Source organism: Salmo salar, chromosome 26, assembly GCF_965601325.2.
Source record: "Salmo salar chromosome 26, fSalSal1, whole genome shotgun sequence".
Lineage (NCBI taxonomy): Eukaryota > Metazoa > Chordata > Actinopteri > Salmoniformes > Salmonidae > Salmo > Salmo salar.
Window position 1 is genome coordinate 34,827,616 of NC_138316.1, and position 15,524 is coordinate 34,843,139.

General features: G+C 45.5%; 1 protein-coding gene across 6 annotated transcripts in view; it reads left to right on the forward strand.

Annotated features, from left to right (window-relative positions):
- The window catches only part of LOC106587746 (inositol hexakisphosphate and diphosphoinositol-pentakisphosphate kinase 2), a 52,131-nt gene that overhangs the window by 26,715 nt on the left and 9,892 nt on the right, over nucleotides 1–15,524 (forward strand). For 2 of the 6 annotated variants that reach the window (XM_082969653.1, XM_082969654.1), the window contains exons 19-28: nucleotides 1,616–1,839; nucleotides 2,390–2,517; nucleotides 2,764–2,878; nucleotides 2,988–3,095; nucleotides 3,172–3,288; nucleotides 3,787–3,927; nucleotides 4,262–4,355; nucleotides 7,025–7,150; nucleotides 9,701–9,763; nucleotides 15,052–15,108. In XM_082969653.1, the coding sequence (XP_082825779.1) occupies nucleotides 1,616–1,839; nucleotides 2,390–2,517; nucleotides 2,764–2,878; nucleotides 2,988–3,095; nucleotides 3,172–3,288; nucleotides 3,787–3,927; nucleotides 4,262–4,355; nucleotides 7,025–7,150; nucleotides 9,701–9,763; nucleotides 15,052–15,108 (1,173 nt within the window). The remainder of the gene's footprint in view (nucleotides 1–1,615; nucleotides 1,840–2,389; nucleotides 2,518–2,763; nucleotides 2,879–2,987; nucleotides 3,096–3,171; nucleotides 3,289–3,786; nucleotides 3,928–4,261; nucleotides 4,356–7,024; nucleotides 7,151–9,700; nucleotides 9,764–15,051; nucleotides 15,109–15,524) is intronic. The other 4 variants (XM_082969656.1, XM_082969657.1, XM_045709005.2 and 1 more) reach the window with 3 other exon arrangements.

Consider the following 15,524-nt stretch of genomic DNA (forward strand, 5'->3'; position numbering starts at 1 on the left):
TCAATTTAGCCTCAAATAAATAATGAAACATATTCAATTTGGTTTAAATAAATAATGCAAAAACTGTGTTGGAGAAGAAAGTAAAAGTGCAATATGTGCCATGTAAGAAAGCTAATGTTTCAGTGTCTTGCTCAGAACATGGGAACATATGAAAGCTGGTGGTTCCTTTTAACATGAGTCTTCAATATTCCCAGGTAAGAAGTTTTAGGTTGTAGTTATTATTACTATTTCTCTCTATACAATTTGTATTTCATATATCTTTGACTATTGGATGTTCTAATAGGCACTTTAGTATTGCCAGTGTAACAGTATAGATTCCGTCCCTCTCCTCACTCCTACCTGGGCTCGAACCAGGAACACATCTACAACAGCCACCCTCGAAGCAGCGTTACCCATGTAGAGCAAGGGGAACAACCACTCCCAAGTCTCAGAGCGAGTGACGTTTGAAACGCTATTAGCGCGCACCCGCTAACTAGCTAGCCATTTCACATCGGTTACACCAGCCTAATCTTGGGAGTTGACAGGCTTGAAGTCATCAACAGCGCACGAAAGTGCTGTTTGAATGAATGCTTCGAGCCTGCTGGTGCCTACCATCGCTCAGTCAGACTGCTCTATCAAATCATAGACTTAATTATAATATAATAAACACACAAATACGAGCCTGAGGTCATTAATATGGTCGAATCCGGAAACTATCATCTCGAAAACAAAACGTTTTTTTCTTTCAGTGAAATACGGAACCGGTCTGTATTTTATCTAATGGGTGGCATCCCTAAGTCTAAATATTCCTGTTACATTGCACAACCTTCAATGTTATGTCATAATTACGTAAAATTCTGGCAAATTAGTTCGCAACGAGCCAGGCAATGAATGCAAGAGCAGTGACACAATTTCATGTTAGCAGGCAATATTAACTAAATATGCAGGTTTAAAAATATATACTTGTGTATTGATTTTAAAGAAAGGCATTGATGTTTATGGTTAGGACATTGGTGCAACAACAGTGCTTTTTTCGCAAATGCGCTTATTAAATCATCACCCGTTTGGCGAAGTAGGCTGTGATTCGATGAGAAATTAACAGGCACCGCATCCATTATATGCAATGCAGGACACGTTAGATAAACTAGTAATATCATCAACCATGTGTAGTTAACTAGTGACTATGTTAAGATTGATCGTTTTTTATAAGATAAGTTTAATGCTAGCTAGCAACTTTCCTTGGCTTCTTGCTGCCCTCGCGTAACAGGTAGTCAGCCTGCCATGCAGGCTCCTCGTGGAGTGCAATGTAAGGCAGGTGGTTAGAGCGTTGGACTAGTAACCAGAAGGTTGCAAAAACGAATCCCCGAATCCCCCTTGAACAAGGCAGTTAACCCCCGTTCCTAGGCCGTCATTGAAAATGAGAATGTGTTCGTAATCTGACTTGCCTAGTTAAATAAAGGTGTAAAAAAAAAGAAATTGGCAAATCGGTGGCCAAAAATACAGATTACCGATTGTTATGAAAACTTGAAATCTCTAATCTGTACCAATCCCAGACTACTGTGTTTCTCCTACCTGTCCTCTACTTCCTCTTCTCCTCCATCTCATCTCCTTTTCTTCCTCTTCTCCTGACCCTCAGACCTGCAGCTGTACCACAGTGAGTCTCTGGAGCTGATGCTGCAACGCTGGTCCAAGCTGGAGCGGGACTTCCGGATGAAGAGTGGCCGCTACGACATCAGCAAGATCCCGGATATCTATGACTGCGTGAAGTACGACGTGCAGCACAACGCCACGCTGGGCCTGGAGGACACACTGGAGCTGTTCAGGCTGTCCCGAGCCCTCGCCGACATCATCATACCACAGGTGAGGGAGGGAGGGGTGGAGTGGATGGATGGAATGGTGAGTGGAGAGAGGGATGGAGGGAGTGGAGAGATGGGTGGGTGTATGGATGTTTGGAGAGATGGATGGATGTCCCGTGTGGCTCAGTTGGTAGAGCATGGTGTTTGCAACGCCAGGGTTGTGGGTTCGATTCCCACGGGGGACCAGTACGGAGACAAAATGTATAAAATGTACGAAATGTATGCATTCACTACTGTAAGTCGCTCTGGATAAGAGCGTCTGCTAAATGACTAAAACGTAAAAATGATACTCTGGAGCTGTTCAGGTTGTCACACGCCCTCGCTGATATTATCATACCACAGATGAGGAAGGAGGGTTGGGTGAGTCAGTTGTAAGCGGTAGATGCATACTCTGGAACTCCACAGGCTGTCACAAGCTCTGGCTGACATCCTCATACCTACTGTTGATGGACACCAGTCACTGTTTATATGCTCCCAGACTTTGTATACAGCAACGCTCTGACCGCTGTGTCTTAGGCAGGGAGTAATGCTCACGACTTGTGTATTCTCCTCAGGAATACGGCATTAACAAAGTGGAGAAGCTGGACATAGCGTACGCCTACTGCCTACCTCTGGTCAAGAAGATCCAGCTGGACCTCCAGAGGACCCACGAGGATGAGTCGGTCAACAAACTCCATCCACTGTGAGTCTTGACTCACAGGGCAGCAATAGTCAAGTTGCACCTAGACGCTGATTTAAGGTCAGTTGCGTTTCCTCTCTCCGAATGGTTAAGATTTGGAAAGGGTGAGCTGATCCTAGATCTGCGTGTAAAGGCAACAGCAACATGAAGTTGTAGCTCAGTCAATTATGTCTTTGTTCACAGGGTCCATGTTTGATGGCAATAAAAAAACAAAAAAAACATTTATGTTCTGTTTCTCTGGCGACTCAGGTACTCTCGAGGAGTGATGTCACCAGGTCGCCACGTGCGGACACGTCTGTACTTCACCAGCGAGAGTCACGTCCACTCTCTACTCAGCACCTTCCGCTATGGAGGCCTGCTCGACGTAAGCACATAACTACCACAGAGGAACTACGGTTACCTAGAACTACATTTCCCTGAACAACAGCAACAAAACTACATTCGATCCAATAATTGGTGTGTGTGTGTGACAGGAGGAGAAGGACCAGCAGTGGAAGCGGGCGATGGACTACCTTGGTGCCGTTTCTGAACTCAACTACATGACCCAGATAGTTATCATGCTGTATGAGGACAACAACAAGGTAGTGGTGTGTTTCTGTAGTAGATGTGTGTCTGTTTCCCTTTCTTTCACTAAGCCCTCTCTGTGCTGTCCCTCAGGACCCGTCGTCAGAGGAGCGTTTCCATGTGGAGCTTCACTTCAGCCCTGGGGTCAAAGGTTGCGAGGAGGAGGAGAAAGCACCAATGGGCTTCGGCTTCCGTCCCGCTTCTGCAGAGGTAACAGTGTTTGTCTGGTCCTAATGTTAATCTAATAGGATGTTTTCACATGAAGTTCACTACCCTGGTTTGGTTTTATGAGGCATTTCTGAGAATTCTACAAAATATATTATGGTTTAACAAGAACTGAAAATAACCGTTTCACGGTGCAAGATACACATTCTACATGACTTAGCAAGCTAGCTTGTTTACAACGGGCAAAAGTTTAACGCTACTATGGCTGCCGTGTCACAAAGCCTGGTACTCTGGTCCTGGATCTTGATCCCACCACTCTGGCAGGTCCAGGATTCATTCAGCCAAAGTTTGAGTTTCAAGCATGCTTTATAGCGCGGATCAGGGTACCAAACGATCCAGCATCCGGATCATACAGGGAAATGTGAAAGTGCCCATAGTGGTACATCAATGCCCTGTGAAGTGTGTGGGTATGGTATATTGTATTTTTTTAAATGTGTTGTGTGCACGCGCCCCATGTCTGTGGTACCTTTCTTCCTGGTTCAGAATGATCAGAAACAGACAGACCCTGGCAGCTTGGAGGATCTATCACGTGATGAGCCCGACCGGGCCCTGCCACTCTCTGAGCCAATGGGCATCCACCGGAGATCCCCTCTGATTCGCAACCGGAAGACTGGGTCTATGGAGGTAAAATCTCACACACACACACACACACAACCTTCTATTGTCAGTAATGCCAGAGGTAGTGATAGTAGTAGTAGCAGCAGCAGTGAAAGATGAGACAAGGATTGCAAGCATCTTTAGACTATAGAGATATACTATAAGACTTTTGTGTTCCATGAGTTAGGATGCAGCCATAAGCCAGGGCTTTCCTGCTGAGCTGTTGCTCTGAGTTACTTGTCTGTCTGGCAGAGGTCACATGTGGTCCTTCAGTCTGGCAGCCAGTGATGGAGATCTGTGTATGGTGTCAGACGCTCTGAATTTGCTCCTTACCATATAATGTGTGTATGTGTCACCCCAGGTCCTGTCGGAGACGTCTTCATCCAAAGCAGGCAGCTACCGTCTCTTCCCCTCCTGCTCTCGCCAGTCCCCTGAGATGAAGCAGAGTGGTCTAGGTGGGTGTCTCCTTCCTCCCTGCTCCCTAACACGCTCAGCTCTAGGATCAGTTTCCCCTCCCCCAATCCTAGCCTTAACCATTAGTGGGGGGAATGCAAAATGAACCTAAGAGCAGCATCTAAGGGCAACTTTACCCAATCCTTCCCTTACACTGTAGCTATGGCAACTGTGTTTACCTATATCACCCCAACTGTCATTAAAGCCTATGGTGGTAGAGTGAAGGGTGGGATTGGTGCTCTCACAGTCTATTTCTGACAGAAATCAACCTGCAGTTAGATACTGTACTATGGACCATGCTAGAGGCCTAGCTAGGTACTAGTCCCGTGTATCTCAGTTGGTAGAGCATGGCGCTTGCAACGCTAGTGTTGTGGGTTTGATTCCCACGGGGGACCGGTATGAAAATGTATGCACTCACTACTGCTCTGGATAAGAGCGTCTGCTAAATTACTAAAATGTCAAATGTACAATGGACCATGCTAGAGGCCTAGCTAGGCACATACGGACCATGCTAGAGGCCTAGCTAGGCACATACGGACCATGCTAGAGGCCTAGCTAGGCACATACGGACCATGCTAGAGGCCTAGCTAGGCACATACGGACCATGCTAGAGGCCTAGCTAGGCACATACGGACCATGCTAGAGGCCTAGCTAGGCACATACGGACCATGCTAGAGGCCTAGCTACCGTGGGTACATACGGACCATGCTAGAGGCCTAGCTACCGTGGGTACATACGGACCATGCTAGAGGCCTAGCTACCGTGGGCACATACGGACCATGCTAGAGGCCTAGCTACCGTGGGCACATACGGACCATGCTAGAGGCCTAGCTACCGTGGGCACATACGGACCATGCTAGAGGCCTAGCTACCGTGGGTACATACGGACCATGCTAGAGGCCTAGCTACCGTGGGTACATACGGACCATGCTAGAGGCCTAGCTACCGTGGGTACATACGGACCATGCTAGAGGCCTAGCTACCATGGGTACATACGGACCATGCTAGAGGCCTATTCAAGTGGTAGCCAAGTTTTAAGATTGTAGGGATGTGTAGTTATCTTGTCACTGATTTTTTTTTTTTGTGATTTTTTTTAAATCAGAGTTTTGGTAAAAATATGTTTTTATGATTAACCATCCTAATGACAATTATTTTGAGTTTCCAAGTGCATCTACTCTAATTTTGGATTTTTCTAACAATTGAGAAACTTACTTTGAACTTACTGGTTTGAATGCTAATATTAGCTTCATAACATTGAATCAGCTGGGCCGCGGTCATTAACACCATATTAGGAAGGAATAGGGTTTCATTTGCAATGCACAATGGTGTTTTCCTGCTTTTTAAATGGAGGTCAATGGAGAAAGATTTTTAAAACTGATTGAATGGCTATTTTTACCAGGTTGGCACCAGCAACTTAAGTAAATAAATTACACATAAACAAGAATCACTTGCCTCCAACCAAATTAATTAGAATTTTGTGTAATTTAGTCCAGGCCATAATTATTATTATTTTTATTTTTTTTACAAAAGACAATTAGTTTTTTCACTTCAAAGTAAAAACCAAACAAATGCATTGGGGCAAAAAAGTATTTAGTCAGCCACCAATTGTGCAAGTTCTCCCACTTAAAAAGATGAGAGGCCTGTAATTTTCATCATAGGTACACGTCAACTATGACAGACAAAATGAGAAAAAAAATCCAGAAAATCACATTGTAGGATTTTTTATGAATTTATTTGCAAATTATGGTGGTAAATAACAAAAGTTTATCTCAATACTTTGTTATATACCCTTTGTTAGCAATGACACAGGTCAAACGTTTTCTGTAAGTCTTCACAAGGTTTTCACACACTGTTGCTGGTATTTTGGCCCATTCCTCCATGCAGATCTCCTCTAAAGCAGTGATGTTTTGGGGCTGTCGCTGGGCAACACGGACTTTCAACTCCAAAGATTTTGAACCTACGACCTTGACATTGCTAGCGTCACTCTCTTACCAGCTGAACCACATATTATCAGAGCCAGTAAGGTCTAGTCAGAGCGCTAATGTGAAAAGGGTCTTAAATAAGCCTAGTGGCTCATAATAAGTCTATTTACAGTAGATCCCTTGGCCTTGCATAGGTTAGGAGTCAGGATGTTGAATGACCTTAGTATGGGGAGTCATGTGACTACTACACCTGGGTTCAAACACTATTTGAAATCTTGCAAATACTTGTGGTGTTAGCTCTAGTCTGCCTCGAGTGAGTGCCAGATGGACGGGGTTTTATTAATTCATTTTTTATTTAATCTTTATTTAACTAGGCAAGTCAGTTAAGAACAAATTCTTATTTACAATGACGGCCTAGGAACAGTGCCTTGTGCCTTGTTTGGGGGCAGAACGACAGATCTTTACCTTGTTAACTCGGGGATTCAATCTAGCAACCTTTCGGTTACTGGCCCAACGCTCTAACCACTAGGCTACCTGCCGCCCACGGTTTCCACTTTAAAACTGTTCTGTTGGTTCCTTTGTGCCAGACAAGCTCAACAAGCCCAGATACAGTATTTGATAGGATTTCAAACAGCATTTCAACCCAGGTCTGCTAAGTACCTCTCTCCCCTCATGCTAACTGAGCCAGAGCATTGTTTGAATAACTGCATGTTGTGTTGTGGTGACTAATTCCCCCACCCCTCCCACAGGATCTCAGTGTGCGGGACTCTTCAGCACCACTGTCCTGGGAGGCTCCTCTAGCGCCCCCAACCTGCAGGACTACGCGCGCACACACCGGAAAAAGTTCTCCTCAGGCAGCCTGTCCTATAAAGACGGTATGTGGCCAAGGTCCTGTTTCTAATTCCTGTAGCCTAGAGAGACACACAGTGGATGGGTATTGTTAGATCTGGGGTGGGCAACCCTGGTCCTGCACTCCCTGTGGTTATCTAGGACCATGGTTGTCTAACCCTGCATTAGACTGCTGGCCACCAGACCTCCATACCATCCCTCACATTGCATTGTCACACACCAAGCAGGGCAGGTTTCCCTTCATGCTTGTAATGCACCTTGGTGCTTTTCACACTACTGAGCCAAACCAAGCTGAGCCAAACCAAGCTGAGCTGGCCTGGTCACATCCACCGTAGTTGCTGGAACCATGCGGTAAAGGAGAAATATGAAAATAAATGATCCAAGCCAGCACAGTTTGGGTCGGCACGATAGTGTGAAAATGGTAAATTCAGTAGCCAAGTTGTTGTTGTCTTGCCAAGACCACGATGTAGCCTGCCTTGATACACGTAGAAACAGTGTGGCACCCAGGTTAAGGAGCTTTGACATATTTGGAATATGGAACATAAGTTTGTCAGTTGACGATGGCATTTCTCCCTTAATTAAAGACTGGCAAAGCACAAAGCCTGAAAAGATCAATTGGGGCCACAAGGTAGTAGCCACAGCTGAACATATTCCCTTAGAAACCCTGACCTAAACCAGATGTTACACCACTGTTGTGATCTCATATTTGTTGCATGGTTCATGTTTTGGTATTCATATCTGTTTAACATGGTCTTACAACTATTTACACGCAATAAGGCTAACATAGAACACTTATCTAACTCACTACTGTAGGTATCCTGCCTCCTTCAATATCAACCTGCTGGCACATAGTGCTGCAGTATAATTAGGAAATATCTGTAAAGACTTCTTGTGAAATATCCGTAGTGCTTCCATATCAAGTGTCCAGTAGAAACAAGGCTAAATGTCAAAGCTGTATAAATTATCTTCAGTTTAATGGAGAACAAATAATCTGTAGGCCTATTTATAATGTTGACTTGTAAGATATTCTAAATGGACTTGTAAGATTTATTTATATATGTATATTTTGAAATTCTTTCTAGAACATTCCCATGGTTTCCTGTTCAGAGTTGAATGTATTTATGAGACTCGGTCAGCAGATGGCTCTGGAGCTCTAGTAGAAAGTCCCAGTAGTTGATTTAGCTGAAGTCCCATTCAATGATGAGCACAGTATGCCGTTGTCCATACTCTTACTTGGCCATGTTTGCTCTTACAATACGCACATATTTGCATATATGCACATATTTGCGCTGATATCACGACGCACACATATGAGTGATTAGGCCATTCTGTATTTGGATCTGTTTGAGCCTAAATTACAGTTTTGTTTTAGTTTTTTATGGAGAGAATACCCTCATCGTTAATTGCTGTCATTGACGGTCAAGAGATGCCATTTTGTGTTTACCTGTACATACCAACTTTACTTAGCGGTCAAGCTTTTGAGTTGTTCATTGTCTTTTGTGTTCTCTAGACCAGCAGACATGGGATGACAAAGCTGTCTGTGGTTTGCTGTCCACATGGTGTCACTGTGATGTTGTCATAGCTGTTTTTCTATTGGGCTGCCATCTTCTCGGTTGTCTTGTTGCGTCTCACTCCGTGTCGAGTCACGCTCATCATGTCTGCTGTTCCATGAAGTCTATCATTCGCGTCCTTACTCTGGTTAGTGATCATGAAAAACATCTGAATCAGAGATCACTGTGATCTTTGGTGTTCTCATACATAGTCCCTTTTGAAGAACCTATATTGACATGATTAGTGCTTGTGTGTGCATGCATGTGTCTGTGTTGAGCAGTACTTTGCTGCTGTCAGTCTTGATGCTTTGTTACTTCGAACAATACTCCAAGCTTTTGATATAGTTTGCCCAGCACCGTGGCACACCTGGGGGGCTGATAACCTAATTCATAATGGAATGGGCAAGCTAAATCAAACGCACCATATCTCTCTCCTCCTGTATTTGGGACGCAACACATCTGAAGGGAGTGGTTGGAGTTGGGGGGCGTGAATAGGCCTACATCATACATACCGCTAAAAGTACCTAATCGTTGAGAAGTAGTCAAGATGGGAAATGAGTTTTTGTTTTCCTTTTTTGTCTTCCATCTCCTACATTTCCAGCCATCTCATTTCGTCCTGTCACCATGAGAGATTTTCATCCAATGTGCCTGTAATTTGATCTTGAAAGTGTCCGCACTTCTAACACCTTGTACCTCGTCAATTATAGACCATCTAGCGTGTTCCTCCAAAAGATCCTGCCTGTCTGTCCCTCTTATGTCCCTTTTTTATCTTAACTCCTCTTAGAACCACAAACACTTCACATGGAGTTTTATTTTATTTACCTTTATTTATTAGTAACTTGTGTACTTTTCTGCTATGGCCCCTAAATGATTCCCACCGTTGACACTGTACCTAACGCCAGAAAAACTATTTTCAAGAAGAGTTAACACCCCTCCCACCAAGACATCCAGTGTACACACACACAAACCCTTTGCAGGTGCTCTGTGACCGATGGTAACACTAGTGACCTTTTTCTATTTCCTCAGAGTTGTTGTCTATGCCGGCAGTAAAGAGATTTTCTGTGTCGTTTGCAAAGCATCCGACTAATGGTACGTCTGCTTCTTTCCGGTATATTTCCACTTCTCCACCTCCGTTTGTCTTGCATGTCTTTGGAAATCTCTCTTTATTTGTACATTTCGGTTCTACTTCACGTGGCCGTTACTACCATGTTTCCCAACCCTCTGGGGTTTTCAGTTTTTCTTCTGTCTACCCATTCACTTTATCACTACCCCACATTCTTTGTTACATTTTCACCCTCACCTAATGATTCAATCTTTGTCAGTGGATAGAGTGTGTGTGTGTTTATATGATCTTGGATGTGTGTGAACATACACATCTATTATTTATGTTGAAGATGTGTATTGAAACCATCTCTTGAAAACACCAACCAAAAACCCTCACCAACTCCTAACCCTTCCCCTGTTTCTTGTGACTTCAGTCCCCTCTATTCTCATGTAATATTCTGCATTGGCAACCTAAGCTACAACTTATAGCCTACACTTTTGAATAGGTGACTGGATAACTGAATAAACTGTTTTGCAGTTTAAATTGACTGGGACAGAACGATGGGCGGTTACTGCTAAACGGGGAAAGGATTAACGTGTTTAAAATTTTTAAAAAAAGAATTGTACCACGTATGGTTGTCATAGTATGGATGAATCTGCATATGACCAATGTGTTTGTTTGATTGTGATTGTGAAATACCTAGCTCATTGTTTTCCAGGACCCTTTTCAGTACCTTGGGATTCTGAACATTTTATTTGAGACACTGGTTATATTCACTGGGTAGTGGGCACCAAACAGGAGTAAAATGTTTTTAAACAGAAAAACAGAATTCAAATTACTCTTCCGTTTTATGAAAATATTTTACTCCTGGTTGGGGCCTACAAACTATGTAGTGAAAGTTTAAACTTGATCATTATATTGGAGGGGTTTAGACATTTTCTTTGCAACACTGTCAAGGAAGAACTGGTTTTCGAGAGAAATATTGGAAGCTCCTTTATCCAAAGTGTGCATACATGTGTGTGTCCCCAGAAAGAATCAAACCCACAATCCAAGCACCATGCTCTACCAACTAAGCCACACAGGCAACTACAACATAAAACAGACTGCTGTGTATCAACTGTATATTTGAGGGCCTATGTAGTGTATACTGCAGGGCTCTCCAAGCCTGCTGTAGGTTTTCACTCCAACCCTAATATAGCACACCTGGAATTAAGGCTTTTATTTACAGTCTTGCCTTTGTTGCAGTCAGGAGGAACTCCATGTCCAATCACTAAATACCTGGAGAAAATGATAATTAGATTGACACATGAAAAGAGTAGATTATCTGCTCTGAGCACAGTGGCCAAGTACAAGGTGTACTTGGTTAGGGACAGGGACAGGTGTACTTGGCCACTGCCTGTGGGGTCCAGTATTCTGACTGTAGGGATGTTGGTTAGGGTCAGGGACAGGTATACTTGGCCACTGCCTGTGAGGTCTAGTATTCTGACTGTAGGGATGTTGGTTAGGGACAGGGTCAGGTGTACTTGGCCACTGCCTGTGAGGTCCAGTATTCTGACTGTAGGGATGTTGGACAGGGACAGGTGTACTTGGCCACTGCCTGTGAGGTCCAGTATTCTGACTGTAGGGATGTTGGTTAGGGACAGGTGTACTTGGCCACTGCCTGTGAGGTCCAGTATTCTGACTGTAGGGATGTTGGTTAGGGACAGGTGTACTTGGCCACTGCCTGTGGGGTTCAGTATTCTGACTGTAGGGATGATGGTTAGGGACAGGGACAGGTGTACTTGGCCACTGCCTGTGAGGTCCAGTATTCTGACTGTAGGGATGTTGGTTAGGGACAGGGACAGGTGTGCTTGGCCACTGCCTGTGAGGTCCAGTATTCTGACTGTAGGGATGTCGTTTAGGGACAGGTGTCCTTGGCCACTGCCTGTGGGGTCCAGTATTCTGACTGTAGGGATGTTGGTTAGGGACAGGGACAGGTGTACTTGGCCACTGCCTGTGGGGTTCAGTATTCTGACTGTAGGGATGTTGGTTAGGGTCAGGTGTACTTGGCCACTGCCTGTGGGGTTCAGTATTCTGACTGTAGGGATGTTGGTTAGGGACAGGGACAGGTGTACTTGGCCACTGCCTGTGGGGTCCAGTATTCTGACTGTAGGGATGTCGTTTAGGGACAGGTGTCCTTGGCCACTGCCTGTGAGGTCCAGTATTCTGACTGTAGGGATGTTGGTTAGGGACAGGTGTACTTGGCCACTGCCTGTGGGGTCCAGTATTCTGACTGTAGGGATGTTGGTTAGGGACAGGTGTACTTGGCCACTGCCTGTGGGGTCCAGTATTCTGACTGTAGGGATGTTGGTTAGGGACAGGGTCAGGTGTACTTGGCCACTGCCTGTGGGGTCCAGTATTCTGACTGTAGTGATGTTGGTTAGGGACAGGGACAGGTGTACTTGGCCACTGCCTGTGAGGTCCAGTATTCTGACTGTAGGGATGTTGGGTAGGGACAGGGACAGGGACGGGTGTACTTGGCCACTGCCTGTGAGGTCCAGTATTCTGACTGTAGGGATGTTGGGTAGGGACAGGGACAGGGACGGGTGTACTTGGCCACTGCCTGTGGGGTCCAGTATTCTGACTGTAGGGATGTTGGTTAGGGACAGGGACAGGTGTACTTGGCCACTGCCTGTGAGGTCCAGTATTCTGACTGTAGGGATGTTGGTTAGGGTCAGGTGTACTTGGCCACTGCCTGTGGGGTTCAGTATTCTGACTGTAGGGATGTTGGTTAGGGACAGGTGTACTTGGCCACTGCCTGTGGGGTCCAGTATTCTGACTGTAGGGATGTTGGTTAGGGACAGGGACAGGTGTACTTGGCCACTGCCTGTGGGGTCCAGTATTCAGACTGTAGGGATGTTGGTTAGGGACAGGTGTACTTGGCCACTGCCTGTGGGGTCCAGTATTCTGACTGTAGGGATGTTGGTTAGGGACAGGTGTACTTGGCCACTGCCTGTGGGGTTCAGTATTCTGACTGTAGGGATGTTGGTTAGGGACAGGTGTACTTGGCCACTGCCTGTGAGGTCCAGTATTCTGACTGTAGGGATGTTGGGTAGGGACAGGGACAGGGACGGGTGTACTTGGCCACTGCCTGTGGGGTCCAGTATTCTGACTGTAGGGATGTTGGTTAGGGACAGGGACAGGTGTACTTGGCCACTGCCTGTGAGGTCCAGTATTCTGACTGTAGGGATGTTGGTTAGGGACAGGTGTACTTGGCCACTGCCTGTGGGGTTCAGTATTCTGACTGTAGGGATGTTGGTTAGGGACAGGTGTACTTGGCCACTGCCTGTGAGGTTCAGTATTCTGACTGTAGGGATGTTGGTTAGGGTCAGGGACAGGTGTATTTGGCCACTGCCTGTGGGGTCCAGTATTCTGACTGTAGGGATGTTGGTTAGGGACAGGGTCAGGTGTACTTGGCCACTGCCTGTGGGGTCCAGTATTCTGACTGTAGGGATGTTGGTTAGGGACAGGTGTCCTTGGCCACTGCCTGTGGGGTTCAGTATTCTGACTGTAGGGATGTTGGTTAGGGACAGGTGTACTTGGCCACTGCCTGTGAGGTCTAGTATTCTGACTGTAGTGATGTTGGTTAGGGACAGGGACAGGTGTACTTGGCCACTGCCTGTGAGGTCCAGTATTCTGACTGTAGGGATGTTGGTTAGGGACAGGGACAGGTGCACTTGGCCACTGCCTGTGGGGTCCAGTATTCTGACTGTAGGGATGTTGGTTAGGGACAGGTGTACTTGGCCACTGCCTGTGAGGTCCAGTATTCTGACTGTAGGGATGTTGGTTAGGGACAGGTGTACTTGGCCACTGCCTGTGAGGTCCAGTATTCTGACTGTAGGGATGTTGGTTAGGGACAGGTGTACTTGGCCACTGCCTGTGAGGTTCAGTATTCTGACTGTAGGGATGTTGGTTAGGGACAGGTGTACTTGGCCACTGCCTGTGGGGTTCAGTATTCTGACTGTAGGGATGTTGGTTAGGGACAGGTGTACTTGGCCACTGCCTGTGGGGTCCAGTATTCTGACTGTAGGGATGTTGGTTAGGGACCGGGACAGGTGTTCTTAGCCACTGCCTGTGGGGTCCAGTATTCTGACTGTAGGGATGTTGGTTAGGGACAGGTGTACTTGGCCACTGCCTGTGGGGTTCAGTATTCTGACTGTAGGGATGTTGGTTAGGGACAGGTGTACTTGGCCACTGCCTGTGAGGTCCAGTATTCTGACTGAAGGGATGTTGGTTAGGGACAGGGACAGGTGTACTTGGCCACTGCCTGTGAGGTCCAGTATTCTGACTGTAGGGATGTTGGTTAGGGACAGGTGTACTTGGCCACTGCCTGTGAGGTCCAGTATTCTGACTGTAGGGATGTTGGTTAGGGACAGGGACAGGTGTACTTGGCCACTGCCTGTGAGGTCCAGTATTCTGACTGTAGGGATGTTGGTTAGGGACAGGGGAAGGTGTACTTGGCCACTGCCTGTGAGGTTCAGTATTCTGACTGTAGGGATGTTGGTTAGGGACAGGTGTACTTGGCCGCTGCCTGTGGGGTTCAGTATTCTGACTGTAGGGATGTTGGTTAGGGACAGGGACAGGTGTACTTGGGTAACTGCCACCGTTGGAGCCATCGCTGCTGGAGGACAGAGCCACTTCTGGAGAATAGCAGGTTCTGGAGAAGACCACCTGTTAATTTGGACTCTGTATTATGAACTGCGCTGCCTATGTGATCTCATGAAGCAAAAGTTGAAATACTGTACATAGCTTGTCTGTTTATGCCTACTAGGATACTCAGTCCAGTTAAATGAGAGATGGTCATTTGTTGTATGGCTACTTCGGGAATATGAACCCATATGGCCAGAAAAGGTGAGGAATATATTCTGCAATGGTTATGAAAATAAAAGAAAAATACATTCCAATGTCCGATTTTCGCTCTTCTCACTAATGGAAAATGGCTGCCTCTTGTTATATTTTCCTGTTTTTTAGTCGTTTTTTTGGATAAGAGTGTCATCCTATCCTGTATTTGCACAAAATACTTGTCTGCTTGCTATTCAATACTTTAACCACTAGAAAATCTGTGTATGCATGGCCTAAAGTTTGCGGGGAGAACTGGCTCACGCATATTTCGGGGTATATTTTGTGCATAGGTAACGTTTATATATGAGGCCCCTAAAATGTCATTTCAGTACATGAACACAACACCTAATTGCTTTTATGTGATTTATTTTTATTTTTATGTCATTTCATTTTAAGCAACTTGAAGGATGTCAATTCACAACTGTGTGTGTATATATTGACTTTTGAATAGGGACACAGGATGATACGTCTGCTGTAGCTGTTCGCCCTCTGTGGTGGCCTGTCTCAGGTACAGTAACGAATGAGGCTCAGGTTTACATCCAACTGCAGCTTTACGCCACCTGTCAAACAGGATTGATTGTAGTGGCACGGCAAAAACGCTATGCACGCTGGACCGCTTTCGCGTAGTGTATTTTTATTGGACACCGGATTGAGTGTTCTTTTCTCTCTAGGATTTGAATGTATTCACAATGACACAAACATATTTGACATATTTAAGCATGTGTAGCTCCACTTGTCAGCGTTTTCAACATCTTCAGTTCTATCACAAATGCTCCTATGTGGTCTCTCAACTTGAAACTAGTCAATGCTGTTAAAAAATCAAATGCATTAAATGCAATGTTGACATTTCCTCTGTGGATTTTCATTGGATATGTATTTCTGTCTTCTAAACCTATGGATTGTATCCCAGAGCTTTTTCCGTAA